Source organism: Dipteris shenzhenensis, chromosome 28 (genome assembly GCF_047967505.1).
Source record: "Dipteris shenzhenensis isolate YYH24624 ecotype China chromosome 28, Dip_SZ_1.0, whole genome shotgun sequence".
Taxonomy (NCBI): Eukaryota; Viridiplantae; Streptophyta; class Polypodiopsida; order Gleicheniales; family Dipteridaceae; genus Dipteris; species Dipteris shenzhenensis.
This window is the reverse complement of record NC_141623.1, coordinates 47,850,470-47,878,308: the sequence shown is the minus strand read 5'-3', so window position 1 is coordinate 47,878,308 and position 27,839 is coordinate 47,850,470. Positions and strand designations below refer to the sequence as shown.

At 46.2% G+C, this 27,839-nt stretch overlaps 1 protein-coding gene across 1 annotated transcript; it reads right to left on the bottom strand.

Annotated features, from left to right (window-relative positions):
• LOC147883647 (uncharacterized) lies at nt 1–27,839 on the bottom strand. Its single transcript, XM_087400087.1, has 3 exons — nt 27,578–27,839; nt 1,070–1,223; nt 1–977 (listed from the first exon to the last, which is right to left on the bottom strand). The coding sequence occupies exons 1-3, from the start codon at nt 27,707–27,709 to the stop codon at nt 463–465; spliced, it is 801 nt and encodes a 266-aa protein (XP_087256213.1). The 5' UTR covers nt 27,710–27,839; the 3' UTR covers nt 1–462.

Genomic DNA, 27,839 nt, shown 5'->3' with positions numbered 1-27,839 from the left:
TATAAATTTTGACATTGACTGACTACTAAATGAAGAGGTCCAGAGACAAGTATTAAAATCTGTCCAATTAAGCTCCAGTCTTCTGTGGGAGAACCTAGTCATGCATACAATTCAATGTCACAGAAAATCAAAACGTAACAGAACCTCATCAGCCTGTGCACTGTGCATTTGAGGCTCAGCTGAACTTTCCTGTTTTTCATAATGTATTGTAAGGCTTTGAATAATAAGGAAATGCCTTCAGAGCTTAAACTGATAGCTTTTAAACAGTTTCAAAAAAATAGAGTAGGAAAACTGATGGCCACCTGTGCAACTTCCAAAGTTCAGCGACATTGTAGTCACCCACCAGTGCCAGAAACTTGAACACCTAAAGCCCAACTAACCTTCAAAGCTAAGCAAAAGAAAAAAGGAAAAAGATGGTTACAGAAACAGACCAGGCCCTGAGAGATTGTGAGCTCCTTAAACTCAGTGGACTTCAGAAGATTCCTTCTGCTCTTTGTGCTCTTCTTGAAACGTAACCTCTCCATTATGGGAATTTAATTGATTCACTGTGTCTTTTGATTCGACCTGACTCACCTCACACTGCCCTCCTGCTGACTTTTCCTCAGTAGGGATATGTGATTCTTCTGGTTTCTTTTCTTCATCCACTTGAGTATCAGTCTGGATAACTTCTGCACTTGCTTCTGCTGCTAGTTCTCTCTCTCTGTCATCACCATTTTCTTCAACAGACAGCACCGTTTTGTCTTCAACAGTCTTAATATCAGCATCTTTTTCAACATCTTCCATCATCTCATCTTTTTTAGCTGCACTAGGAGGGACTTCTGCTGGTGGTTCTTCAGGTTCTTCCTTCTCTTCGCCTCTAAGGACTTCCTCCTCCTCACCCTTTCTGGATCGTTTTCCACCTGACTCACCTTCTGGGCTATCGAGAGAAGGCCTGGTCTTTGAGCTAAGCCTTGAAGATCTCCTTGTTGGAGTTTCACCTGGATAATGTGTTAAATTGATAGTACTCAACGCCGTAAAACACAGAGACGATTAAGCACGAAGGTGGAATTGCTATCCAAACAAATAATACCTGTACTCCAGTCAAACTCAGATGCAGCTGGACCACCAGGATGACTCTTGAGATAACGGTCCAGCATCCGTTTTGAATTTATTTCCTCCCCATCTGGTGCAATGAATGACACAGCTCCTCTCTTTGCTGTACCTCCCTTTTTCAGGGAAGCGATCTAATGACATAACATAACAATAAATAATCCATGAGAAACAATAACTCCAACTTCTTCACATAGAGTTAGACAATTCTAAACACGAATTTCTCAAGGGAAACAGAATAATTACATCGGACCTGGAAGGCACAAAAATCAAGAGTCAGAAAGACCATAAATTTACGTGGATTCAAGAAAAATCAAACGGTCAGATCATGATAACCTCCAACTATGCAAAGCATGGACAAGGCAAATGGACATTGCAAATCTGTAACATCTCTCACTGTAAATCTTTCTAATAGCTAGACTACAAAGGTTTGGGAAATTTCAGGAACTAGACGAGTTGGAGAGGCTGGGACAAAATAAGAAAAATAAAAATAAAAAAAACTTAGCAATCAAAGCTACACCTATGTTCTCATCAGTACCCAAGCATAAGCTACTATCTGGGTTACGAAAGGTTCCTGAGTCTCTTGGGTAAAGCCACTGCTTGTTAAGCTTTGAAATCCCAACCAAAGCAAGAAAAACTTCAATAGCAAAAGGAAGAAACAAAGCAGAAAATAAGAAAAAGAAATGAGAGAGAGGGAGAGAGAGAGTCGAATTACATTAAATATTTTAAAAAAACACTGCTAGCATAAGGAAACAAACATAAACCAATGCACATACAAGAAAACAAATAAAACATCAACGCAAACACAAGGAAATAATTATTATCATTCTTTTTCCATTAATAGTTATTTTATTTATATATTGTAAACTAAAAATAATACGTAAGAGGGTGGGGGAAAACCCAAACTAAACAGATACCTAAGAGCACCCCCAAACATAAAACAAACCTCAGAACCAAAAGGAAAATGGGTAAGAGGAAAATGGGCTTTGAAGCTCCCCACTTTGTATTTTGATTCTACGCTAAAAACATACCCAATGCCGAAACGTTGGAGTGTACATTGTCACCTCCCCATTTGTGAGCCCCCAAATGAGGAGAGCATGGGGAAAGGGGCGACGGAAATCTCAAAAAGGCCACATGGATGTCCACGGGGGCAGAGATGAGAAGGAATGCAAGGTTGCCACATGAGAAGCACATAGGCCACCGTGTGGGGAGCAAGTACACCATGTACATCAAGAAATCAGGGCTGCCACATGGGGCAGCATTCGGGCTGTCATGTGGGCAGCATATGGAAGAGTACCTGGCTGGAATTGGAGCTGGGTGGAGGTGGCCTAGTGTTCAGACAGAGGTGCCTGGAGTAGATCAGTTATTAGGGTCTGGAGCAGGTCGGGTCAGTCTGTGCATTGGCTGGCCAGTTGACAGACTGGGTCGGGTATTTCTAGGTCCTCTCAGCCCTATGAAAAAGGCCCCAAGGCTGGGGCATTGTTAATTCACTTGTACCTGGAGCTTGGTGGTCATTCAGGGTTGCCAACTGTTGGGCTGCCTTCACAGCACCAAGGAGGCCAAGGATCTGAGAGCAAGCACTGCCTTACAATAGGATTTCCAGGAGGAGCAGCAGGAAGGTGCAATTGTGGAGCACACCTAGAGGCCGACATAAGCTCCAGGGGAGCAACACAGGCCAAGAGTTTTGGAGGTGCCATGACGAGATAGGGGAACAGTTTTTGAGTGAACACAGGTCCACATCAAGTCAGCATTCTACTGATAGAGTGTGGTACCCTGGACACACATTTTGTATATGATTTGGTCCACATTGGACAAACATATATTGCTGGTTCTACATCTCTCTCATGCATACTAGGGATACTAGAGCAGAGGTTGCTTGGTAGAGACATATCCTACCCCAAGCACAGGGAGGACTTGGCATCATTGACCCCGAGATGCAAAGCAGAGCTCTTTTAGATGAGTTGGTGGTACGCCCTAGAATTTCATGCTTCAGCGAGGGCTTCTCAAGAACACCTCCCGCACAAGAGGTCAATGGCAACGGTCTCACAAGTGGATCTTTTCAGAGGCTCCCCTCATAGACAAGCCTCCCCCCTCATGAGGAGCCTCCACCAGGTTTGGCAACAGCTATCAAGAAAGCTCATTCGGGCCAGTCAGAGGTGCCGCAAGGAGTTTGAGCGATAGCCCCTCATTTGGCACCTCGCGATAAGAGACTAGGAGGGACTCATTTTGGGACAGAGGCTGTACATCAGGTGGGCACAGTGGGATAGGTGGAGAGTCTTGGAGGGAGGATTGCACATTGCCTTGGACCCGATACGGGTAATTTTCTAGGACTAGGGTGCGCCTCGTGTCAGTTTTTGCAGCAATGTCCCAGCTCCTATCTGTATATAGTCGGGCATGGAGGCCTCCTTCAGCCAAAGACTGCGGAAGACCCCGGGGTTGATGACACACTAGATTTGCTTGAGTGGTAGAGGATCAGGGTAGTGGGCCGCTTGGGCAAGGATTGGACCATTTGTAAGAAATCCTAGATTTACTATATTTAGAAATGTGCTAAGGAACAGAAAGGAGACTAAAATAGCAGAGAACAAGGAATAATTGTATTGCTTGGGTGTTTGTAGTGTAGCTGTCGTGTGTCATACATACAATTGGGCCTCTCTTATATAGAGAGTGAAGAGTCACACATGAAAAGGTGTGTACTCCAAAGTGTATGTGCATGAAGAGGTGTGTACCCCTTGTGAAGGGTGTGACCCTTGATGAGAGGGTACATTACAATAGAAGTGTCTCTTCCATAGAATGTCTCTTGTGAAGGGTTGTGCCTCATAGGAAGTGTCCCGTCGAAAGGGCATACCCTTCCATAAGTGTCCATTCATCAAACCATCCATAAGTCTAGATATAGAGAAAGGAATACGTCACAGATCGTGACATCCCCTCCCACTTAAAATAAGACCCTAATGGAGATAATGAACTGATGTAGAAAATATCACGGTAAATTCTGAAAATACTGCTGTAAAATGTCAGGGTACTGCTGTAAGTCTTCATCAGATTGCCAAGTAGCGTCGGAGTCGTCCAGATCTCGCCAAAGAACAAGGAATTCTGTGATAAGTCGATGTTGAGTCTCTCGCTATCGATGGTCCAGAATACGCTCAGGAATAAGGAGAACATAATCGTCTTCGATTTCTTGGACATAATCACCTGCAGGAGGAACTGCTTCATCGCCTGGAATGTACGTCTTTAGCCAAGAAATATGAAATGTCGGATGGATTTTACCCCATGATGGTGGTAATTCCAATTTGTAACTTAAAGGTGAATTTTTCTTGACGATTTGGAGAGGTCCATAGTATCTTGGTCACAATTTAGGAAACATAGACTTAACCGTCTTAAAGCGATGTGGGACTACAAATAATAGCACCATGTCACCAGTGTTAAATTCCAAGTGACGTCTATGTTTGTTGGCAGACCGTTGATACCGCTCTTGCGCTTTTTGCATATGATCCCTGACTTGGAGTATAATGTCTTGCATTTCTTGAACCAGTTGATCAGCTAGGGCCACTCGATGTTGAAGTACAAAATTCGTTGGTACAATCGGAGTGTGTCCATAAGCTACTTGGAATGGAGTCATGCTGATAGCACTATGGAAAGAGTTAGTATAAGCAAACTCAAGGAGTGGCACATACTCTTCCCAAGCTGCTAGGCGTGACTGAATATAATGTCGAAGCATTTCTTCCACAGCTTGGTTGACTCTTTCAGTCCGGCCATCTAATTCTGGGTGGTAGGCTGAACTGAACAGTAGAGTTGTTCCCAAAGATTCGAACAGTGAAATCCAAAAGTGACTGGTAAACTTAGAATCTCTGTCGGATATGATATTCTTGGGCAATCCATGGTGTCGAAAGATGTGTTGTATGAAGAGTTTGGCGATGTCCGTGTGAGAGAATGGAGAGTGAGAGAGAGCAAGAGAGTGAGAGCTGGAGAGCTGAAAGCTGAGTCGCAATAGAAGAGTGTAAAGAGTACAACACAATGAGTGAGAAATAAGGTTTTGTCCTAGTGACAAAACCTAAGTAGTCACTAACCATAGTTAGTGAACTAACTGCGGTTAGGGGAAAAAACCTCTTAAAGAGGGAAAAGTGCCCCTAACTAGCTTATTAAATTACATTGGTCACTGCTGAATTATATCTATAATTCTAACACCCCCCTGCAGTGCCAATGTCATGTACAAGGCGGATCAATCACCAAACGGATATAAGTTCAGGGCACTGCGAAATACCTCAAACTTTTCACGTGGTAGTGCTTTGGTGAAAATATCTGCAACATTGTCATGTGTGGACACAAAGATCATATTGATCTCTCCTGCATGCAACTTCTCTCTGACGTAGTGATAGTGAACCTCAATGTGCTTCGTGCGGGCATGAAACACTGGATTCTTTGCCACTGCAATGGCACTCTGACTATCAGTGAGAATTGGAGAAGGACCCTCCAAAGACAGATGAAGATCAACAAATAGACGTCGCAGCCAGACACATTCAACTGTTGCTGTGAAAGCTGCCCTATACTCAGCTTCACATGATGAGGTAGCCACTGTAGATTGTTTCTTGCTCAGCCAGGAAATGCAAGATTTACCCAAAAAGAAACAATTGCCACTAGTGGACTGCCTGGTATCATAATCACCAACCCAATCTGAATCACTATAGGCATGCATCTGCAAGTCACCCCCCCTGGGAAATAGCAAGCCAAAAGATTCGTGCCCTACAAATAACGGAAGATGCGCTTAACTGCCTGCCAATGCATTGTTTTTGGGCTGTGCATGTACCTGCTCACCTGAGATACTGCAAACTGAATATCAGGTCTAGTGTTGCAGAGATATATGAGGCATCCAACAGCCTGACTGTAAAGTGTGGCATCAACTAATTCTCCTGCATCATGCATTGTGAGTTTCAGCCCCGGCTCCATGGGAGTGGCTATGGGCTTACAATCATGCATGTTAAATCTGTCCAAGAGTTTCTGAACATACTTGGACTGAGACATAACAATGCCACGTCTCTCATGAGAGAACTGGATCCCCAAATAAAAGTGAAGCAGCCCCAAATCTGACATGTCAAAGTTGGTCTGCAAATCAGCTTTGAAATCTGCAATTTTGTCTTCATTGGACCCTGTGAGCAGTAAGTCATCGACATAAAGAAGGATGACTAAAATTTCCCCCCCATCCATCTTGATGTAGAGGGTGCTCTCAGTAGGACTATTGTGCAGCCCCTTGCTGGTCAAAAAGGCATGGATCCTGGCATACCATGCACGAGGGGCCTGTTTCAGCCCATATAAAGCTTTGTTGAGCTTGCATACTTGAAGTGCATTTGCTGTAATTTCAAAGCCCGAAGGTTGTTTGACATACACCTCTTCCAGCAAGTCTCCATTTAAGAAGGCTGTTTTCATGTCAACTGATGAACATTCCACTCAAAATGTGCAGCTATTGCAATAACTGATCGGATGGTGGTCATCCGGGATGTAGGAGCGAATGTCTCCTCATAATCTATGCCCTTTTTCTGAGCATAGCCTTTAGCAACCAGCCTTGCCTTATATCTGTCAATGGAGCCATCTGGCTTCCGTTTGACCTTGAAAACCCATCGTGTGCCAATGGCATGTTTACCCAGTGGCAAGTCTACAACATCCCAAGTCTGATTTTTTGCAATGGACTGCAACTCATCGTGCATGGCATTCATCCAATGCACATTGTCCTTTGCCTCTTCGAATGTGGCAGGCTCCTCCTCATCAAGAAGAGTACATGCATATGCTGATTCCACTGAATTAGCACCTTCCATGTGCCTTGCTGCACTGCGAGTCCTGCCAGGTAACGGAGCATCAATTTTACTCTCCCTGAGAGTCTGTGACAACCAATTTGGGACTGTTTTTGCTGCATGTATGTCTGCAATTTCTTGCTGCACCACCTGTTCCACTGCCTGTGGAGGGGGCAAGACATCCTGTGGCGGAACTAAAGCATCTGGAGGTGGCTGTAAATTCTGATTTGCATCAGAAAAATCAGCAGGGGAACCCAAGGCAATGGGTAGCAACCCCTCAAAGACATCCTCTGAAGAAGAAGGCATTTGAAATTCAGCCTGAGTGTGAGCTGAATTTTCGGCAAATATCACATCTCTACTTACTATGATCTTGCGTGTAGCAGGATTGTAGAGACGATACCCCTTGCTTTCTGCACTGTACCCAACGAATATGCACTTAATGGCTTTATCTGACAACTTGTGCCTAAATTCAACTGGCACATGAGCATAAGCAAGGCATCCAAAGACTCAGAAGTGATCCACTGAAGGCTTTCTATCATTCCTAACCTCATAAGGAGTTCTTGTTTTTAAAGCCTTAGTGGCAGCCCGATTCAAAATGTAATTGGCACACATCAAACCCTCAAGCCAGAATTTGTGAGGCATGTGTTTGCTTTTCAGCATACATCTGTCCACCTCCATGAGAGTTCTATTTTTCCTCTCAGCTTTGCCATTTTGCTGAGGGGTCAGCTTGACTATGAGCTGATGCACAATACCTTTACCTTTCAGAAAAGCATCAAATTCTACAGACAAGTATTCCCCACCTCTATCTGTGCACAATGTCTGTATCTTGAGTCTGGTTTCATTTTCAACCATGGCTGAAAAGTGTTTAAACACCGTGAACACTTCTGATTTGCGTTTCAGCCCAAAAACCCAAGTGAAATTGGAGTAATCATCAATAAATGTAACGAAGTAGAGATGACCACCCAACGATGGAGTCCTCATGGGACCACAGACATCACTGTGTATAAGCTGTAATTTGCGAACAACTTTAACTAAACCATCCTTCTTGAAGGGGAATCTATGCATCTTGCCTAAAATGCACCCTTCACAGGCATGTGGAGGAGGTATCTCAAGAGGTGGCAATGCATCAACCATGGAATACTTCCGAAGTGTCATCAAGCTGTTGTAATGCATGTGGCCATATCGGGCATGCCATAATTCTGCATTCTACATGGCAGCTGTAGGGGTAGAAACTGCAAGAGCATGGGCTGCTCTTTTCTCAAAAAGATCAAGCTGAAAAAGCCCACGCAGCAGAGTACCAGATAACCTTAAGGCATCGTCATCTTCCCTGTCTCGGACAGCACATTTGTCATCCTCAAAGATGACTTGAAATCGAGCTCTGTTAAGAGTGGACACTGAAAGAAGATTTTTGGTTATACCAGGCACATATAAGACATCTGAAAGTCTGAAAATTGAGCCATCAATGGCAGTGAGCTCAACATCTCTTGTGCCACGTACTGAATATGATGAGTTGTTGGCACAGGTGACTTTCTTACCAACGCGAGGTGGATGCAAGGAAGTAAAAAGACACTTCTTAGAAGTGATGTGCTTGGATGCCCCGCTGTCAAAATACCAAGTGTGCAGTGTTTCATTGACACTGAAAGCAGATGCATCCATAGAAGAGTCATAACTGCAAGTCAAAAATGCATATGTATCATCACTGCAAGTGGCTGTACTATCCCGAGCATCTGGAACAGCCAGCCTAGAATCTGAAATGCAAGATAAAAAGGCATAATCCTGTCCAACAAAGTTGGCTGCAGCATCCCCACTGTCAGATGCATGAGGAACTGAATCTGAAACAGCCATACCGGAGCTGTTTTTCTTCTCTTTTGCAAGCCTTTTCCTGCATTCTGCAATGTGATCACCTGGCTTTTTGCAGTAGTGACAAAAACCCTTCTTCTTGGGCTTACATGCATCATTTTTTAGCCTTTTGTGAAGGCTGTCTTGACCCACTGGAAGGCTGATTTACTGATGTCTTTGCATGTCCCTTTGTTTTTTATTTAAACTTTGAGAGCATGGCTTGTTCACCTGCACGTGAAGCCAAGTTTTTCCTGGTCTGCTCTTCTTGAAGCATAAGTCCTATCAACTCATGAAAAGTGAGAGGATTGGCACCCCCCCTCAATGATAAGTTCAGCGAGGTATGAAAGCTGAGATAAGACTCAGGAAGAGAATTCAGAGTGGTTGTAATCATCTCTGAATCAGGAATAATTTCATCTATGTTTAACAATTGCTCTCTGAGATCCTGTAGCTTTGTGAGGTGGACTGACATGGAGTCACCCTCTTCCATATGTGTATTACTTAACTCTCTTTTCAAGAAGGATACCCTTGCATCATTCCGGGCTGCATACATGTTTTCTAAAATATCCCACGCTGCCTTGGAGGTCTTACGCGACCAGATATGCGGAATGATAAATCTTTTCACTGAAAGAGAGATACATGACAAAGCTAAGGCATCTCGTAAATCCCATCTCTTCTGATCTGGAGTAGTGGCTATAGCTGCACCAACAACTTGTTCTGCAGCTGCCCCTTGTGCACGACCTCTTCCACCTCCTTGCTGAGGAGGGGTATTAGGTGCCATACCTGCTGGTCGGATCTCACCCCCATTCACATAATCCCATAAATTGCGAGAAATCAGAATATTGTGTACCATAAAACTCCAGAGGGAGTAGTTGGTACCATCCAACTTGTCTTCCTGTGAAAGACCACCGAACTGGAAGTCATTCTGATTTTGCTGGGCCATATCTGAGAAAGAGCTTTAAGCAGATACAAAACTGAATTCCCTTACTGGGAATGAAATGCACAACTCCCAAAAAACACAGCCAAGCACTGGTTGTAAATGCAACTCAGATTTCTGTACTTGCACTGTCAGAAATCTGTTCAAGCATCAAAAACTCTCCAGAATCTGCCAAAAGTGCTGCAAAACACTCCAAGAAAGGCAGTATGAACTGAAAACTCCAGAAATTGCTCTCCCAACACAAAAGCCCCAAGATAGGCCTGAAATTGCAACCGGAAAGGGGCAAATAGATCAAAAGCCCCAAATGTTGTAAGAATTGCGCTCTGTCTGCAAAAGCCCCAAATTTCACTCTGCGAGATTGCAGTGTAATTACAAAATCCCCAAATTTCTTCAAGAAATTGTACTGCAGAACTGAAAGCCCCAAATTTCGAGCTTGAAATTGCAACTAGAAAGGGGCAGAAGTACAGAGAGCCCCAAATTTTGCAATTTCAGTAGAAAGCCCCAAATTTCAGACCAAATCTGCAATGTTTGCTCCAAGTGTAGCTCCGAAACTACAAAATGATTGCAATGTCTGCAACAAACAAAATGCCCCAAATGTACTCCCAAAAAACTGAGCCAAACAATGGCTGTCTGCAAAATGTGCCTGCCAAAGATCACCTACGAGTTTCTCCTGTACGAAATCAAAGGACTACCTGCTGTACGGAAGCAGGACCAGTACGGAAGTACTGTACGGAGGTACAGATGATAGTACGGATCACGTACGTGCTGGTACGAACGATGATAGCAAGCTGTACGATTGGTGGCGGCGAGCTGTACGGCTAGTACAGAACTGTACACAGAACTGTACGGTGAACCGTACAGTCTGACGGCGAGCTGTATGGACGACCACGACGAGCTGTACGGACGCGACGTACGACGTAGATCTGCAACACATGTACAGTACGGTACAAATTCCGTACAGTTGTACGGGGACTGTACGGACGAGGTGCATCAGCGAAGCGTGGGTTGTAGTTGGAGCTCAACGGGGAAGAAGTAGGGAGCTAGATCAAATGCTCTGATACCAAATGTGAGAGAATGGAGAGTGAGAGAGAGCAAGAGAGTGAGAGCTGGAGAGCTGAAAGCTGAAAGCTGAGTTGCAATAGAAGAGTGTAAAGAGTACAACGCAATGAGTGAGAGATAAGGTTTTGTCCTAGTAACAAAACCTTAGTAGTCACTAACCATAGTTAGTGAACTAACTGCGGTTAGGGAAAAAAACCTCTTAAAGAGGGAAAAGTGCCCCTAACTAGCTTATTAAATTACATTGGTCACTGCTGAATTATATCTATAATTGTGACAGTCCGGAGCCTGTGCACTCCTTTTGCAAGCAACAAAGTGTGCCATTTTGGACAATCGATCAACAATTACCATAATCTGAGTGTTACCTCTGGAGGATCGTGGTAGTGTTGTAATGAAATCCATGGAAATACTTTTCCACCTTTCAGTTGGAACTGGAAGAGGCTGAAGAAGTCCTGCTGGAAGTCGTCGGCTTGCTTTCATTTGTTGACAAGATAAGCAAGATGTAACCATTTTGATGACGTCGCTTTTCATTTGAGGCCAGTAGTATGTTGCACTGAGTAACCTAAAAGTCTTGTTGATGCCTAGATGGGCAGCATAAGGAACTACATGATGCTCTTTTAACAAAAGACGTCGAACATCCTTGTCATGTGGTACACAGACGCGATCTTGATAATACAGAAGGTCGTCCGTATAAGAATAGGATGAGAAAATATTCTGTTCGGAAGTCGAAGGTTGATCTTTTGAAAGAACTTGTACTGCTGTGCCGAAGTCTTTATCATTGAAATACTTCCCTTTGAATGAATTCGGAACATCCACAGATAATGTAGAGATTACCATAGCTAATGCTAGAGTTAACCTGCTGAGAGCATCTGCAACTACATTGCGTAGTCCTGGAATGTACTCAATGTTCATGTGAAAGTTGGCCAGAACTCAACCCAGCGTGCTTGTTGAGCGTTCATGACTAGCTGAGTAAAGATATACTTTAGGGAGTGATGGTCTGTCTTGACCACAGAGTCGGCTCCCATGAGATAATGTTTCCAAGAACAATAAGCATGTACCACATCAAGAAACTCCTTATCATAAATCGGGTATCGGGTTTGGATATCGGATCGACCATGCAATATCCGATGGGCACAATACTTTGCACGCACATCAACCTAACTGCTCCTGTAGCGATGTCGGAAGCATCGGTCATGACCTCAAATGGAAGGTTTGGGTCAGCAGTAGCCATAACTGGTGTGGTAGTGAGTGCTTGCTTGAGCTGTTGGAAACTATACTCTGTTTCAGGAAGCCACTAAAAAACTGCTATGCTTTTCAATAATTCGGACATAGGAGCTGCGATTTCAAAAAACTGATAGACCTTTGTATGGTAGAAGTTTGCCAATCCGAGAAAAGAGCGGACATCATGAACATTCTTAGGAGTAGGCCAATTTCGTATTACCTCGACCTTCTTGGGATCCACAGAGATGCCTTGAGCTGAAAATAACATGTCCCAAGTATTCGAGTTGGGTCCAAAAGAACTCACTCTTCTCAATGTTGATGTAGAGAGAATTTGCACGGAGAACTTCAAAAACTTGGTGAAGATGTTGTTTGTGCTCATGTAGGTATCTGCTGAAAACGAGGATGTCATCGAGGTAAACAATGACAAACTTATCGAGGAAAGGCCTGAAAATGTCGTTCATTGGTGTCATGAATGTGGCCGGGGCATTGTTTGACAAAAAGGCATGACCAAACATTCATAGTGTCCATACTTTGTTCGAAAAGCTGTCTTGTACTCATTGCCTTCTCGTATGCGAGTGTGATGATAACCTGAACGAAGATCAATCTTTGAGAATTGTGTTGCGTGTAGAAGTTGATCGAAGAGGTCATCGATGCGAGGCAATGGATACTTGTTTTTGATAGTGAGCTTGTTAAGGGCTCAGTAGTCGATGCAGAGGCGCATTGACTTATTCTTTTTTTCCACAAGTAGTACAGGAGATCCGAAAGGGCTGCGACTGGGCCGAATGTGACCTTTGTTGAGTAGTTCTGTGACCTGTCTTTGGATTTCTTCATTTTGAGTGTAAGAAACCTGATAAGGAGGTTTTGACGGTGGATTACTGCCGGGAATAAGTTCGATTGGGTGATTCACTGGTCGTCGAGGTGGTAACTGCTTTGGCAATTCCTGTGGAAAAATATCCAGGTAGGGCTGGAAAAAAGGTTGGTTGAGGTATTCAGAAGGATCCTTTGTTCGTGTCTCCTCTACTGCCATAACCAACAGAAGTGAAGTCTTTACTTAACGTTTACGAACCCACTTCTTTACTTGTAGGGCAGAGGCAATTGGGGTTGAAGGAGAGTCCCTAGAACCAGTTAGCTCAATAAGTTTTCCCTGGTGGACAAACTGGATAGTATGGCTGCGAAAACTGATTGATGGATCATAGTCGTAGAGCCACTGTTGTCCAAGTATGACATCATCCCGAGAAAGAGGCATGATGTCGAAGTTCAACTTGTCCGTATAATGTTGGATGCGAAAAGACAAGTTTTTGATTCTGGTGTTGCACAAGAAGGTAGTTCCATTTGTGAGTTCAATCTGATAGTCCATGAGACTAGAACTGGTGGTCAACCGAAGTTTGTCGACCATAGAACTGGCTAGAAAGTTATGAGAGCAGCCACTGTCGATGAGGATAGTGACCGTTGTTCCACGAATCGATCCTTGAACACAAAGTACTTGAGTGGCCAGGGAAGGTTCGGGGTTGCTGGCAAGGCTCAGGTGGATGGTATTTGCCATTCAAACAGCTTTGCCTTTCTTGTCTTGTGCTAGGGTAGCATCTTCTGTTTGGGAAGTCCTAGGTTTCATATTGGAATTTTGCTTTGGTCGCTTGGGACAATCGAACCATCTATGGTCGCCTGTACAGATGGTACAAAGTCCTTTTGTGCTGGAGTTGTTCTTCTTGTCAGTGGCCGCACCTTTATTTTGGGGATGACGGTGATGACTTTGTGAAGAAGAAGAGGCGCGATCCTTGGAGGAGTGCTTCTGTTGGAATCCAGCATACGATTTCTGAGACTTCTGGGGATCTTGAGACTGTCGCTGACCTTGATTACCCGAGTTTTTTCTAAACCTGGGTTTATCTTGAGGGCGAGCACCTTTGGCCATGGTAGAGTTCTGTGTTCGATTAGCACTCTGCTTCCCTGTGTTTTGGAAATCTGTAATGCGCTCTGCGTAAGCAATAACGCCAGCTGTGGTGGTGATGTTTGCTTTAAGGACATCAATGCATAACGAGGGATTTAGGCCTGAGATGAAAGCATGAAGGCAATCATCCTCAGTTAAACCATCAATCTTCAGCACCAATGTGGTGAACTGAGAGATGTAGGAAGACACGGAGCCTGTTTGCTCCAACCGTCGGAGTTTTGAACGTGCTTGGAAGTCCGCATTAGCAAGTATGAACTGCTTACGGAGCAAGTGTTCAAAACGTTCCCATGTTAACACACTTTTGCCATCCTTTAAGCGTCTTTGCCACCATAGAAAAGCTGTATCCTTAAGGAGGGAGGCTGCCAAGGCAATCTTTTTGCCTTTAGAGAGGTCAACAGTATCAAAGTACATGCGCAATTTTGCGAGCCATTGGTCAACTGTTCGGCAATTTCATTGACCAGTGTAGGCTTCCGGAAGTTTAATGTCAAGCCTTTTAGTTTTGGAAGCTTGGAGTAAACGGTAGAGGGCACGGAGTTCAATGTTTTCTACCTCTAGTGGGAATGAGTCCACATAGTCGTCTGGTTGCGTCACGTCATCCTCTGTATGTGTGGTACTACGAGAATCTTGGAGTTGTTGGACTTTCTAGACCAAGTCGGAGATGCTATCCTGAAGCTGGGGAATTTGAAGTTGCAGTAGTGTTTCGCCTTGTACGTTGACTTCAGGGGTCTTTTTTGGACTTGAGTCGCTTATTTCCCGAGAGGCTGCACACCAGCGTTGCGACATATCTGAGGTCCTCGTGAGAAAAGCACGAACCTACGCTCTAGTTTGTACCATTCCTGGAAGAAGATTCGGGCTGCTCCCTGAGGTTGCTCATGTTGGAGGGAGCAGGCGAGGCAGGATAAAACCACCCGTGGAAATCTGGTAAAGGAGATCCTGTCTAAGGTAACACTGGTGATGCCGAAATGGATGTTACTACTCGTGAAAGTACAGGGGTAGGTTGCAGAGTCCACACATCTGAGAAGGGATAAGGAGCTCCTGTCGAAAGTGGAGGATATCCAGGGGAAGGAGTGCCTTCAGAGTGTAAATACTGTCTTGGGGAAGGTACAACCTGTATAGGAGGATATCTAGGCGCTGAAGGAGGTGGAGAGAACCCTGGAGATGCTGAAGCTGAGGGGTAAAAGTCTCTCCAAAGATGGACAGCAAACTCGTGAGGAATATCGGGTTCTGGGTATCTACATGTCTCGTGGAACACAACCTGGACTATGTTGAGGAAGTAGTGTAACTGAGGTGCCTCACGCAGAAGGTATAGGATGTGGTCCAGATCACTAGGAGGGCACCTGACACAGAAGACCCACGATGCAATAGCTCCGAAATGGGCTGGTTGTGCAATCTGAACACGATATTGTGTGGTAGATGATGCCTGAGGTGTCCTTGAAGGGACAGGTGAATTACCAGGGGTTTCCATGCTTTAAGGAAGCGTCTTTCATTTGCTGTAATTTGATAATGACAAGAGAATCCTTAGAAGTAGACTGGAAAGAATCCACCTGGCATTGATTTAATCTACCAATTTGTTGCGTAGAAAAGACCTGCAGATTTCTGTCCGGAGGTCCATGTTGCAGTGGGTGGCGAGGAGCAGATCTGGGCCTGGCTGGTCCAAATTGGAAAACAGCAACAGCGCGCATTTAATCGGCAGTCTGAATCGCGTTAAAAGGGGCTGTACTGCTGCTGATCTGGCAGGTAAGATGGCGAAAAAGAGGGGGCAGACTGCGTATGGCGAATGAGGCTGCTGGTATCCAATGCTGGATTGCGATAGAGGGCTGGCGAACCAGGCTGCGGGCTTCCAAGGGCTGTTTAGCGGCAGTAATGGCAGGGCCTGGCAGGTAACCAGGGCAGCAACTGGCGAGGGCAGGGCAGCAAACCGGTGAGGGGCAGGGGCTGCATATGGCGAGGGGGCAGGGCAGCAAACCGGCGAGGGCATGAGGGCGGCGTAGGGAGGCGAGCCTGCTTGACGAAATCTGTACGGGCGTCAAAAAGTGCGTCCGTTTTTTTTTTTCGTTTGTGGCTGCCTATGTTGGGTGGTTGCCCAAAAAATTAAAGGGTGGGTTTATTTGACCCTTGGGTAGTCTAGGGTTAGACCTAAGGTATGGGGCTGGGTTTTCCTTTTTAGCCCCTCTAGGTAACCTTTTTTTTTTATAAGTGCTTGGTGCCAAAAGGTGTGCCTATTCGAAGGGGTGTGACCCTTGGAATAGGTGTACCTTTTCATGAAGGGGTGTGACCCTATTTTTAAAAGGGGTGTCCCCACATGAAGAGGTGTGTCCTTTTTTCCATGATGGGGTGTGTCCCTTGGGTGAGGAGTCAAAACTCTTCATCAAAAGGTGTGTCCGATGGTGGAAAAGGTGCGTCCCTTGGTTTTGGGACAGCCCAAGCACATGAAAAGACACGATTTTTGTCGTGTCCATTCACATCGAATCGTGATGTGAGGGAGATGGAGAGGCCATTGATGACTTTAGGCAAGGTTGGCGCTAAAAATTTTTACGCTCATTCTCTCCATCTCTTCCATGCACAATGGGCACGGATATCCTTCTAGCGGAAAGAGATGTCTGAAATAGGCGCTAGAAGGTGGGGGGCATTTCCTACAGGCAGGAGCGAAATTTGCTCTGATACCACTGTAAGAAATCCTAGATGTACTATATTTAGAAATGTGCTAATGAACACAAAGGAGACTAAAATAGCAGAGAACAAGGAATAATTGTATTGCTTGGGTGTCTGTAGTGTAGCTGTCGTGTGTCATCCATACAATTGGGCCTCTCTTATATAGAGAGTGAAGAGTCACACATGAAAAGGTGTGTACTCCAAAGTGTATGTGCATGAAGAGGTGTGTACCCCTTGTGAAGGGTGTGACCCTTGATGAGAGGGTACATTACAATAGAAGTGTCTCTTCCATAGAATGTCTCTTGTGAAGGGTTGTGCCTCATAGGAAGTGTCCCGTCAAAAGGGCATACCCTTCCACAAGTGTCCATTCATCAAGCAATCCATAAGTCTAGATATAGAGAAAGGAATACATCACAGATCGTGACACCATTGACCCAGTTCTAGTCTCGAACTCTCGGTAGGGCCTTTGATTATGGAAGGATCAGCCTCTTTGGGAGATTCAATGGGACCCAAGTGAATGGTTTTGGCCCATATGAGTAGGGCAAATCGAATAGGATGGAGGAGGTGCCCTTCTTCTCATACACAACATGTATCGGTCACTAGAGGTAGGAACCTAGACTCCCTTGAGAGAGTGCCATTTGTTAGAAATGTCAGTGCCCCACCTGTGAAACCCCGATTGGAGGGGACAAGGGTCAGGAGACTGTAGGGGGGAAAAGGGCTGAGGGTACCTGGCTGATTGGAGGTAGGTCTCTTTCAGATCTGTGACAGCAGCTTGCGTGGAGGACTGCGGCAGCACCATGCAACCATGCGGGGGCATATGCAGCAGTACCAGGACCAGCCAGCAGCAGCACAAAGGCCCAACATATGGGGCCTTATATAGGCCAAGAGGCTGGCCTAGAAACCGACCAAGGGGCAGCCATTTAGGCCCCTTCAGAGGTCGGTGCCCTTGGCTCCAGCCGACTCGACTAGTCGACCATTTTGAGGGCAGCAGGCCCTTCTTATCTTATCACCTACACAGACCTGCCTTGCACCGGCAAGCGCGCAGGGAGAGGAGTAGACTCACGAGTTGGTCCAGCATCTCTTGGCTGGTTGTATGCTCATCTTTGAGTTTTTGTCTGCCCACATCTGTGGATGAATATATATCTGAGTTTTGCTATCTTTCTCTCCCCTTCTCTTTGAGTGTCGTTTGAGCTGCGATCAAGAGTGTGAGGAGTGAGTGATTCTATCCTCTATTTTCAACATGGCATCAGAGCAGGGTTTCCAGCTCTAGAACGGAGTTCCTCAACAAGAAGGCAACTCCAATCAACACTCAGGTTTGCTGCATGGTCAAGTTCTCTACTGCAAATTCATTTCACTTTGCTGTTCACTATTACAGCAAGGATGGAGGACAAGGATTCAACTCTTGCCTCTTCAGCCCCTTCTCTTCCTTCCTCCTCCAGATTTCTCTCATTCACCATCACGAACTTTGGAGAGTCAGGGAAACTAGATGGGTTGAACTACCCAATCTGGAAGTGAAAATCCGGAGTCATTTAGTAACTCGGAAGTTGTGGCGGGTGGAGGCAAAGCCAAAAGATATGTTGGACGACAAGGGGAAGCTTCTCGTTCCAGTAGATGGAAAGGAGCTTGAAAATTGGGAAGACAGAGATGCCCACTCCCTAGCATAGATTATGTGTACTCAAAGACAAACGGCAGTGGCTTCTTCATGATGCCCATGACGCCCTTAGCGGTGGTCACAGAGTTATCAACGGGACTTTGGAGAAGTCAGAGCGCTATTTCTATTGGCCAAAGATGCAAAAGGAGGTATACGGCTATGCTCAGAATTGTCAGATATGCCAAAAGGTCAAGGCTTCCCACAAGAAAGCAGTAGGCTTACTTATGCCATTGCCAATCCCTGACGGTCCTTTTCAAGACATAGGTATGGATTTCGTGGGGCCACTTCTAGCATCCGCAGGTACGCGTAATACTCAATGTCTTACTATTGTTTGTCGCTTTAGTAAATATTGTATGCTTATTCCCTACAAACAAACGGCTAGTGCTGAAGATGTAGCTCATTTGTTTATCAAGTATTGGTATCCCATCGGGAGGTTACCAAAGACCATCACATCCGACATGGACTCCAAGTTTACGTCTAACTTTTGGCAAGTCTTATTTGATAATTTTGGTGCTAAGCTGCAGATGTCCAGCGCTTTCCATCCGCAATCAAACGGTGAGACGGAAAAGTATAATAGTATGGCGTTTGATATTTTGAAAGCATATTGTCATGATGCTCAAGGAAAGTGGGAGCAATTTCTTCCACTTGTCCAAGCCATTCTGAACAATACCTATTCTTCGAGTATTGGTCGCACACCTTATGAAGTGGCATTTGGACGATGGTTTACATCACTCCTCCTCACCCAGATGGTGTCTCCATCTCTTGAAGCCAACGAAACCACCAAATCAATGGTAGAGATTATGGAGTACAGAGTCCGTGAAACGTCACATCACCAAAGCATCATGTACGCGCCAGGCTAACAAATCCAGACGAGATGTCCAGTATAAAGAGGGGCAATGGATGTATTTATGCGTTACCAAGCAAAGATGGAACCAGATGGGCAAGCAATGCCCTAAGCTATCCTTCAGGAGCTTCGGACCATTCCCTATTATTCAAAAGATCAACGATGTCTCAATGAAGTTACACCTTCTAGACAGGTGGACTATGCACAATGTGAAGCCATATTTTGGACCTCCTCTTTCAGAGATGTCCGACGAGCAACAACCTGAAGTTCTTCATGAAGCCGAAGTTTTGCAGCCTTCTTCAGAAATTCAAGCATGGGTCAAGACACAGGATCCGGGAGTTTTACACCAAGTTCTGTGATCGAGGTACCCATGAAGATTTTTCCAGGAGTTTCCCCAAATATTGGCGGACTACTTGGAAGCAATGAATCTACCGCCAAGTTAAGGAGGGAATGTCACATGCACCCCTGCACTTGGGTACAAAGTGACACACTGGCTATATCGATAGTTTCCTAATAGGAGTATTTGTCGTATGATGTGACCCCTTTGTGAGCCCTTGTACAGGGACGGTCAGGCACAAGCTACGTAAGTCAGTCTCTCAGCCTTAGGTTAAGTCAAAAGTTCACTAGTACCTAGTGGAGAACCATAGGGTAGTGTTTCCGTCTTAGGTTTAGGGATAGGCTTAGGGATAGGTTTAGGTCCAGCCTAGGATAGGAGCCCTTCTGGGTCCCCTCACAGCTGGAACAAGTGAAGAGAATGGCAGTGGAAGGGCTGCTTTTATAGGCTACCCTGCACCCCTCCCTAGGCTGCCATTTATGGGGCCTAGGGCTGCCTTTATGGGGCCAAGGGACCAGCCAACCAGCTCCAAAAGCCCTATAAATAGGGGGCCTTCAGGCCCTCTTTCCTGATTCAGTTCCCCCTCTCATTCAGCCTCCAACAGCCCCTCCTCAGCCCCCTCTGAACAGCCTGACACTCACCCCTAGTGGCCCTCTGACCAGCCTCAGCCTTTAGCATCAGTTCAGCCCTCTGGGAAGGTGTTCCCTTGGCGGGAACACCTTCCAGCCAACCAGCCCCAAAAGCCCTATAAATAGGGGGCCTTCAGGCCCTCTTTCCTGATTCAGTTCCCCCTCTCATTCAGCCTCCAACAGCCCCTCCTCAGCCCGCTCTGAACAGCCTGACACTCAACCCCAGTGGCCCTATGACCAGCCTCAGCCTTTAGCATCAGTTCAGTCCTCTGGGAAGGTGTTCCCGCAGTGCATCAGACGGGGAGTCGGGACAGCGAACGGAGTAACGTTTGGGGTCTGTTTCAGCAGCTCTTTTCAGTTATCTCCTACAGTTTTACACAGCTCAGTCTCAGCTCTTTATTTCAGTCATCTCTCAGCTCTCTTATAGGATCTATCACTCCTAGCTTTCACTCTCTCACTCACACAGTAACCCTACATTCCAGTGGACAGCACAAGCCTCTCCCTTGCCTTGCAGCAGCTCTTTTCAATTATCTCTTACAATTTTACACAGCTCATTCTCAGCTCTTTATTTCAGTCATCTCTCAGCTCCCTTGTAAGATCTATCACTCCTAGCTTTCACTCTCTCACTCACGCAGTAACCCTGCATTCCGGTGGACAGCACAAGCCTCTCCCTTGCCTTGCAGAAGCGCCCTACATAGCAAGTGTGAACAGAATCAAGGTCTCGGTATTGGTTGGCGTTGCCTCCCAGCGTGTGCACAGTGAGCTCTTTTCAGTTATCTCTTACAGTTTTACACAGCTCATTCTCAGCCGTTTATTTCAGTCATCTCTTTCAGCAACGCTTTTCAGTTATCTCTTACAGTTTTACACAGGTCATTCTCAGCTCTTTATTTCAGTCATCTCTCAGCTCTCTTATAGGATCTATCACTCCTAGCTTTCACTCTCTCACTCATGCAGTAACCCTATATTCCAGTGGACAGCACAAGCCTCTCCCTTGCCTTGCAGAAGCGCCCTACATGTTTGGTCGGCGTTGCCTCTCGGGTCTTTGAATCTACTCTATGTGTGCACAGTGAGCTCTTCAAAAGCGCGTTCTGTGCTCTCTCGAAGAGTGGCCTCAGTTCAGCCCTCCTGGAAGGTGTCTATGCAGCACAACAGTCAGGGATTTGGACCACCAAATGGAGTAAGGTTTGGGTACTGTTTCGGCAGCTCTTTACAGTTCTCTTTACAATTTTACACAGCTCACTTCTCAGCTCTATATCTCAGTCATATCTCATCTCTCTTTTAGAATCTATTACTCCTAGCTTTCACTCTCGCACTCACGCAATAACCCTGCATACCGGTGGACAACACAAGCCTCTTCCTTGCCTTGCAAAAGTGCCCTACATCGTCAATGTGGACAGCATCAAGGTCTCGGTATTGGTTGGAGTTGCCTCTCAGGTCTTTGGGTCTGCAATATGTGTGCACAATGAACTCTCCATAAGAGTGTCTCTCGAAAGTGTTATTTGTATCTTTCAGTTCTCCAAGTATAAAGCAAATTCTCCCTTGATTGGGGGAGAGGGCCCTCAGCGGGTATAGGGACCCAATCGATTGTCGACTCCATTCTCTCTCTACCCTCATCTCCCTTCTCTCTCTATGGTGTACAACGCGAATTCCTCGCTAAAGGTTTAAAGAAGGTCTTGCTGTGAATTACACGATCAGATTACCGTTGCATGTTACAATTATTTATGTTTGATGTATAATTTATATAAAATACAATTTTTTTACGCGTTTCTAGACGAAACATCTTGGCAAAATCTAAAAACGTTTCTTGTGACACTGCCAACACCCAACTTGCCATCTTGGTCAAGCTTGTCCTTTGACCAACTGCGGTCAGCTAATCCCACACCACGTCCATCTTGGTGATGTGTCTATATTGATGTGCCTTCATCCATGCTTATACCGTACAACTCCGTCTTCAAATCCAAGATCCTCGCCTCTTTATTGAGCTCATACATGTCCCTCAATGTTGTGTAGGCCTCGAAAGAAGGGTTTGCCATCTGTATGTGAGGAAGCACTACATTTGCAGTGGTGCCCACAATGATAGCTAGGGCCTCCGCATCACGTAGATATTTGCCATGCTCTCACTAACACTGGGTCTGTTGGTGTCGTCACCGTTACTGCAGTAGTTGTGGCTAGAGTATTCACAGTGGGTTGAGGCGTCAACTCCTAATGGTCTCATCGAGCTTGCCTAGCTTACCAAAATTAGGGATCTCATATCTGTTGGCCATGATAATGAACTGAAAAGGGTAAAGTTGGAGTGTCGTGCACCTACCTGAACCTAAGCCTCCCACTCGAGTACAATCTTTTAGACACCTATCTGAACCTGAGCCTCCCGCATGGGTACAATCCTTCAAACGTCGAGGCTAATTCCCCGAGCAATGAGTCAAGGTCGTCCTTGAGCAAGGCTTCAAGCTCCACCTCCCGTGAACTTCCGTCAAGCCTCTAATACCACGTTAGAAAATGAAAATCCCATCAAAGGGTATCCCGCAGCAGCAAAAGACTGATAGATGAGCCTAGGAATTACACGTGGAAGTGTTTCACTATGGAATGAAACTTCTTAACTTGTGTACTTCACAACCATAGATGTGTGTGCAAGCCATAGTTACTAGGGGATGGGAACGTTCCGAAAATTCAGGTGTCGGAACAAGAACGTTCCGGGAAGGGGGAACGGGGGAACGGGAACCGGAACGCCATGTCATATACGACACGTCATCAGATGGCTTAAAACTATGTTAGAAAATGAAAGAAACTAACATTTTACAACTTTAAACTTTATATACAAGCTCTAATATACCCATTTGAAACTTTCAAAGAGCACCCCCCCCAAAAAAAAAAAGATGTTCCAAGGCCGTTCCAGTTCCGGCCTGCTACTTGGAACAGCGTTCCAAACGTTCCGGCTGTCGGAACACCGTTCCCTGGTAACTATGGTGCAAGCTAGTCAATAGACAATGCATCCAAGACAAGTATGGAAGCCACAATGATATATTTCCGTCCGTCCAACAAACCGGACACAATACAAAAGAGATGCGGAGTCCCACCGAACCGTTGTCCTCTGATCTTACCAAAAGTCGTCCTACTATCTACCTAGCACCTCTGATCTGTGAGCCCACGTGGTCCTCTGAGCTTATGTAGACTCTCTGTCCAATGATCCCTCCACCTTACTGCCCGGGTAGTCAGCCTAGGTGGGCAGCCCTCCAAGCTCTTTGTCTGCAGCTCCTGGTCCCATCCTTCTCCCCCTGAATGTCCACGAGAGGGTTCTTTGGCTGCTCCAATCTGCTGGTTCCTGCTGCTTGAGTTGATGCTTATGGAGGCCCAAAGGCCCCCTTTTACAGAGGCTGAGCCCCCTTGGAAAAACCGACCAGCCAGCCCTTGTTGGGCTTGTTAGAAAATACCCAACAGAGGGTACACGCAGCGGAAGACTTATAGTAATGCCCAGGAGCTCACACAGTGTGCGGTGTGGGTGTGGAATCACAAACTTCTTATGTGCATACAATAGGTGTGCGGACTCATCGATACACAATGAACCGGCCAGATAGAGAAACCACCAAAATATATATTTCCGTCCAAAACTGTGGACACAATACAAAAGAGAGAGATCCAGAGTCCCACCAATAGTGTGGTCCTCTGATCTTACCACAAGGTCCTTCTCCTATCAGCTGGCTATCTCTAGACTTGAGCCCGTGTGCTCCACCTCGAGCGTCTGTAGACTTTCCGTCTAGTGTGTTGTTCTCCACCTTACTACCTGTGAAACAGCCTAGGTGGGCAGCCCCTGCCAAGCTTTGTCTGCAGCACACAGGTCCCCTTGGTCCTCCTGAATGTAGGCCCCAAGATAACTGTTCCACTGCTCCAACCTGCTTGTGAATGGCTGCTCCAGAAGATGATGATCTCAGCAACCTTCTGCCCTAGAAGACAGTCTAGGTTCAGCCTCTCCCTGGAGCTAAGTCTGCAGCACTCTTTAGGTCTCCTTCACCTCCTGGGAAAAGGCCCAAGGAAGCCCTATCTGCTGCTCCTGTCTGCTCCTCCAAAGCTGCTCTGCTGGATAATGAAATGAGGCCTGAGCCTCTCCTTTTATAGGCCCTAAGGCCTGGCAAAAATACCAACCAGTCTGCCCTGACTGGGCCGACTGGACAGACTAGGTTGGCTTGCCCAACCGACCTGGTTGGCTCAGCCCAACCAGCCCTATATAAGGGCCCTTTGCTGGCCCCTTCCAGTGCAGGGTCCAGGCCCATAGGTCCGGCCCTTTTCCAGGCCCTTCTGCAGGTCACAATCCTGCCCACAAGGCACGCCTCTGCTCCTGCTATGCTGCGCCATGTGCCAGCTCTGCTTGCAGGTCGTGTCCCTGCCTGTAGACACCTGCCATGCTGCTGTATAGGGGCCGTACCTGTCTGTACAGGTCCTGCTGTCCTGACCTGCCTGTACCGCACCATCATCAGGGTCTGTTGCAGGCCCTTCACCTGCCCACTACCCTCGCCATGCTGACGCCATCTGTAGGTTGCATTCCTGTGAGGTGCTGCCCATGTGGCAGCCCCCTCTCTTTCTTCTCTCTTGGGCACATCCTGCCCTAGGTCTCCCTCCCCCACGCTCTCCTCATTTGGGGGCTTACAGATGGGGAGGTGACCTTTCCAACAGGGCTGACTGGATTCCCCCCTACCAGCCGACTGGAGGGGGAGGCCTATAAATGCTTGCTGGGCTCCCCTTTTGGAGGTTCTTGCTGGCCCACCTGGCCACATGGCAACCAGCCAGTGGCCCAGGCTGATCCAGCCCATAGTAGGGGCTGTTCTCTGCCCCAAATCCTGCCCACATGGACCCAAAACATCCGCAATTCTACTGCGCCTTCCGGACAGATCCCATGTCTTGCTGACATCGTTGCCCTGCCCACGCATCCTTGCTTGCTGGAAACACTGCACAGATCTTGCCCTTTCCATCTGTGGACAGCCTCTACCAGATCTGTCCTCCATGGTGGCTTTTGTCTGCCAGGGATTTCTCTCCTTGTGCTGTCCACATGGCAGCCTGTTTGCTGTCCATGTGGCAGACCCAAACCCAATGCTATTATCCTATGGTCCACCCCCTCGATGCACTCCTCATTTGGGGGCTCACAGGTGGGGAGGTGACCAACCCTAATCCAATTATGGTTGCAATACCTCCATACACGCATCTTTTATTGGTATGATCTTGAGTATTAGTGATTCTCGTAATATTTTCCTCTACATGAGTAAGGATTACAGAAGCTTGCCACATCTTTGAAGGTGGTATCAAAGCTACTTCAGTGATCCAACTTGACATCTGAAGGACGAGACCTTTGCAAGAAATAAGGTGCTTAGATTCAGACAGGCGTGTCTTTTATGAAAGAGAGGTTGGAAGGTGTTTTGAATTGTCAGTTAGTGCTGCTTCCAGTTTCTTCAGCAGTATGGCTTTCCTAACTTCGGGGTAAATGGCATGGTGACCACAGGTATGGAGCTGAAGGGCGAGGATACTAGCACTTGAGGGGCATCTTGTGACAGCTTGTACTCTCTATTGTCATGTTTGTGGACCTTTATGTGCATGATTGTTTTGTTACTGGATGCCTCAAGTAAAGTCATTCAGCCTGCAACCCACGTATAGTGGAAGAAAATCACTCATCTGGGGTGCACATCTGGAAGCACTCTTGGATAGGTGAGGTAGCACTTGAGGGGCATCTTGTGACAGTTTGTACTTCTATTGTCCATGTTTGTTGACCTTTATGTGCATGATTGTTTTCAAACCTACAAGCTGAGTACATCTCGGGAGATCTGTGAGTGTTTACCTATATACACAAGTCTTATATTGGTGTGATCGGAGTGTTAGTGATTCTGGTATAATTTTCCACTGTACATGTGTTAGGCTTTGAAAATATCTCTGGAAGGAGAGGTGGTTTAAGAAGATCATTAACCCTAGCTGGATGCATGTGATTATTCAAGAGTGGATAGTGGGTATCCTCCAGCCTGAAGAAGAGCAAGACTTGTAATGAACTTTGACCAAGCTAGAACATCTCTAGTTTTGACCACTTACAAATGAGAGCAGTAAGCTGCCCCACAATATGGAAATACAGCTTCTCACATCATGGACCATGCATCCAGCATGGAAACACCACTCAAAAGAGTAAGATCGACCGTGGAAGAGCAAGAGGAGTAGTTTATTATGACTGTGACAGACACCTAGAACTGACCACCGCTTTATCAGTTTAAATGGTTCAGGTGATTTTAGAGACCTGGCTTTTGGCCACTTTTGCAGTAACACAAGTTAAACAATGTGCTTTCACAAATTGAAAAGAAAGAGAGGGCCTCCTTTATAGCCTTGTATGGTTTCCATAAACTATATTATGGGCTTGGACACTAAAAGAAATCGTCATCACATCTCTCTTTCTCTCTCTCTCTCTCTCTCTCTCTCCCTCTCTCCTCCCCCCCCCCCCCCAAAAAAAAAAAAGGGAGTGCCCATTCCTGGTTCCTATATCCAGATTGAAAACCCTATCCTCTTGTTTTAGACCATGACTAGGTACCTAAGGCATTTTAATTTAATTTCCTTACTATTCGATCTCCTTGTGCATAATTAGGGGACTTGCCTCTCTCAAGTTCTGACGTACACTAGCGCTTTGAATTTTTTTTCTTCAGGATACTCTCATTTGATCGCAACCACAGCGTAGGGAAGTCGTGAGTCGGAAAGGACAAAAATAACATATGTCTTGCCTGAAGAAGCCCGTCAGGGAATTTCGATCCATCTCTAGCTACAGAGAGTAAAAAATCTCCCTTCAGTAATCAGGCCTAACCTTGAAAGTCGTTAGCCCATGAGCTTGTTCAGTTCAAGACGTCGCTCATTTCTGGAGGTCTAAGTAGCAATAGGACAGGAGTCACTTCTGGTTGTTCAGCTCGCTTGGACTGTCAACGTGGTGACGCAAATAGAATAAAACCCAATGGTGAAGACACCGGCGCATCTTCCAGCATCAGCGATCTTTGAAATTTACTTACTCCGCGTACTGCTCGTAGACCAGTGGACCCCGAGCATCTGTGCTCTATAATTCGCTCTGCTGTACGTCCCAAAAAATAGGCTGAGGACACGTTTATGCCAGGAGAGGCTTCCAAAATACCTCGATGTTCTCAGCGTTAGAGTACGTAGGCAGGTCGCCCTCTCTTGGTTTTCGGGCCAAGTATAATCTCCAACCTGAGTGTTGTTGATGAATTGTTCTTCTTGACATGTCATACAACTGCGAATTATCTACAGCAAAGGAAACCCGCTCCGCAAAAAAATTACTTTTACACAAATACACTGAGAATTCCTCGCAATTAGCCCAAAATTCGAATTTTTTCAACAATCACTCATGACAGCACAATGGAACCGCAAAAATACAACCCAGAGCCGAACTCTGGGTGCAAGAGTCGGGATTAGGCGACCCGCAAGGGAAAAACGGAACAGGTGAGCCAAAATCATCACAAGAAATTGTGGTTCGCAAACCCCGGGAGTGCGAATTGGCCGAGTTTGGGGAAGGGAGACCTGTTGTGTACATTGCAGGAGAAAAAAGGGAGCTGAAATTCAAAAGAGGGAGCGAATTGCGGACCTGTTTCTGCCAACCTGGGGGAGCGAGGAGCTGCGGGGAAGATTTGTCGGGGGTAGTGAGTGCGGCCTCGGAGGGAGGGGCATCCTGCTCGGGGGGGGCGAGGGCAACCTGGTCCTCAGGAGCGGAAGCCATGGTGCCAAAATTGAAGAGCTATGGCGATGGCTATGGCTATGGCGAAGCAGCAGCAGCAGCAGAAGCGGGAAAAAAACTCTCTGATAAAATTATCACAACAGAGACGACGACACACAAGGCAAGCTGCTCA

What these genes read in the sequence shown, in the direction of transcription:
- LOC147883647 (XM_087400087.1), bottom strand. Translation starts at nt 27,709, where the DNA reads ATGGCTTCCGCTCCTGAGGACCAGGTTGCCCTCGCCCCCCCCGAGCAG. An exon ending in CCCCAGGTTGGCAGAAACAG is followed by an intron (nt 1,224 to 27,577) that starts GTCCGCAATTCG and finishes TTATGTCATTAG; the next exon opens with ATCGCTTCCCTGAAAAAGGG. An exon ending in TGAGTTTGACTGGAGTACAG is followed by an intron (nt 978 to 1,069) that starts GTATTATTTGTT and finishes CACATTATCCAG; the next exon opens with GTGAAACTCCAACAAGGAGA.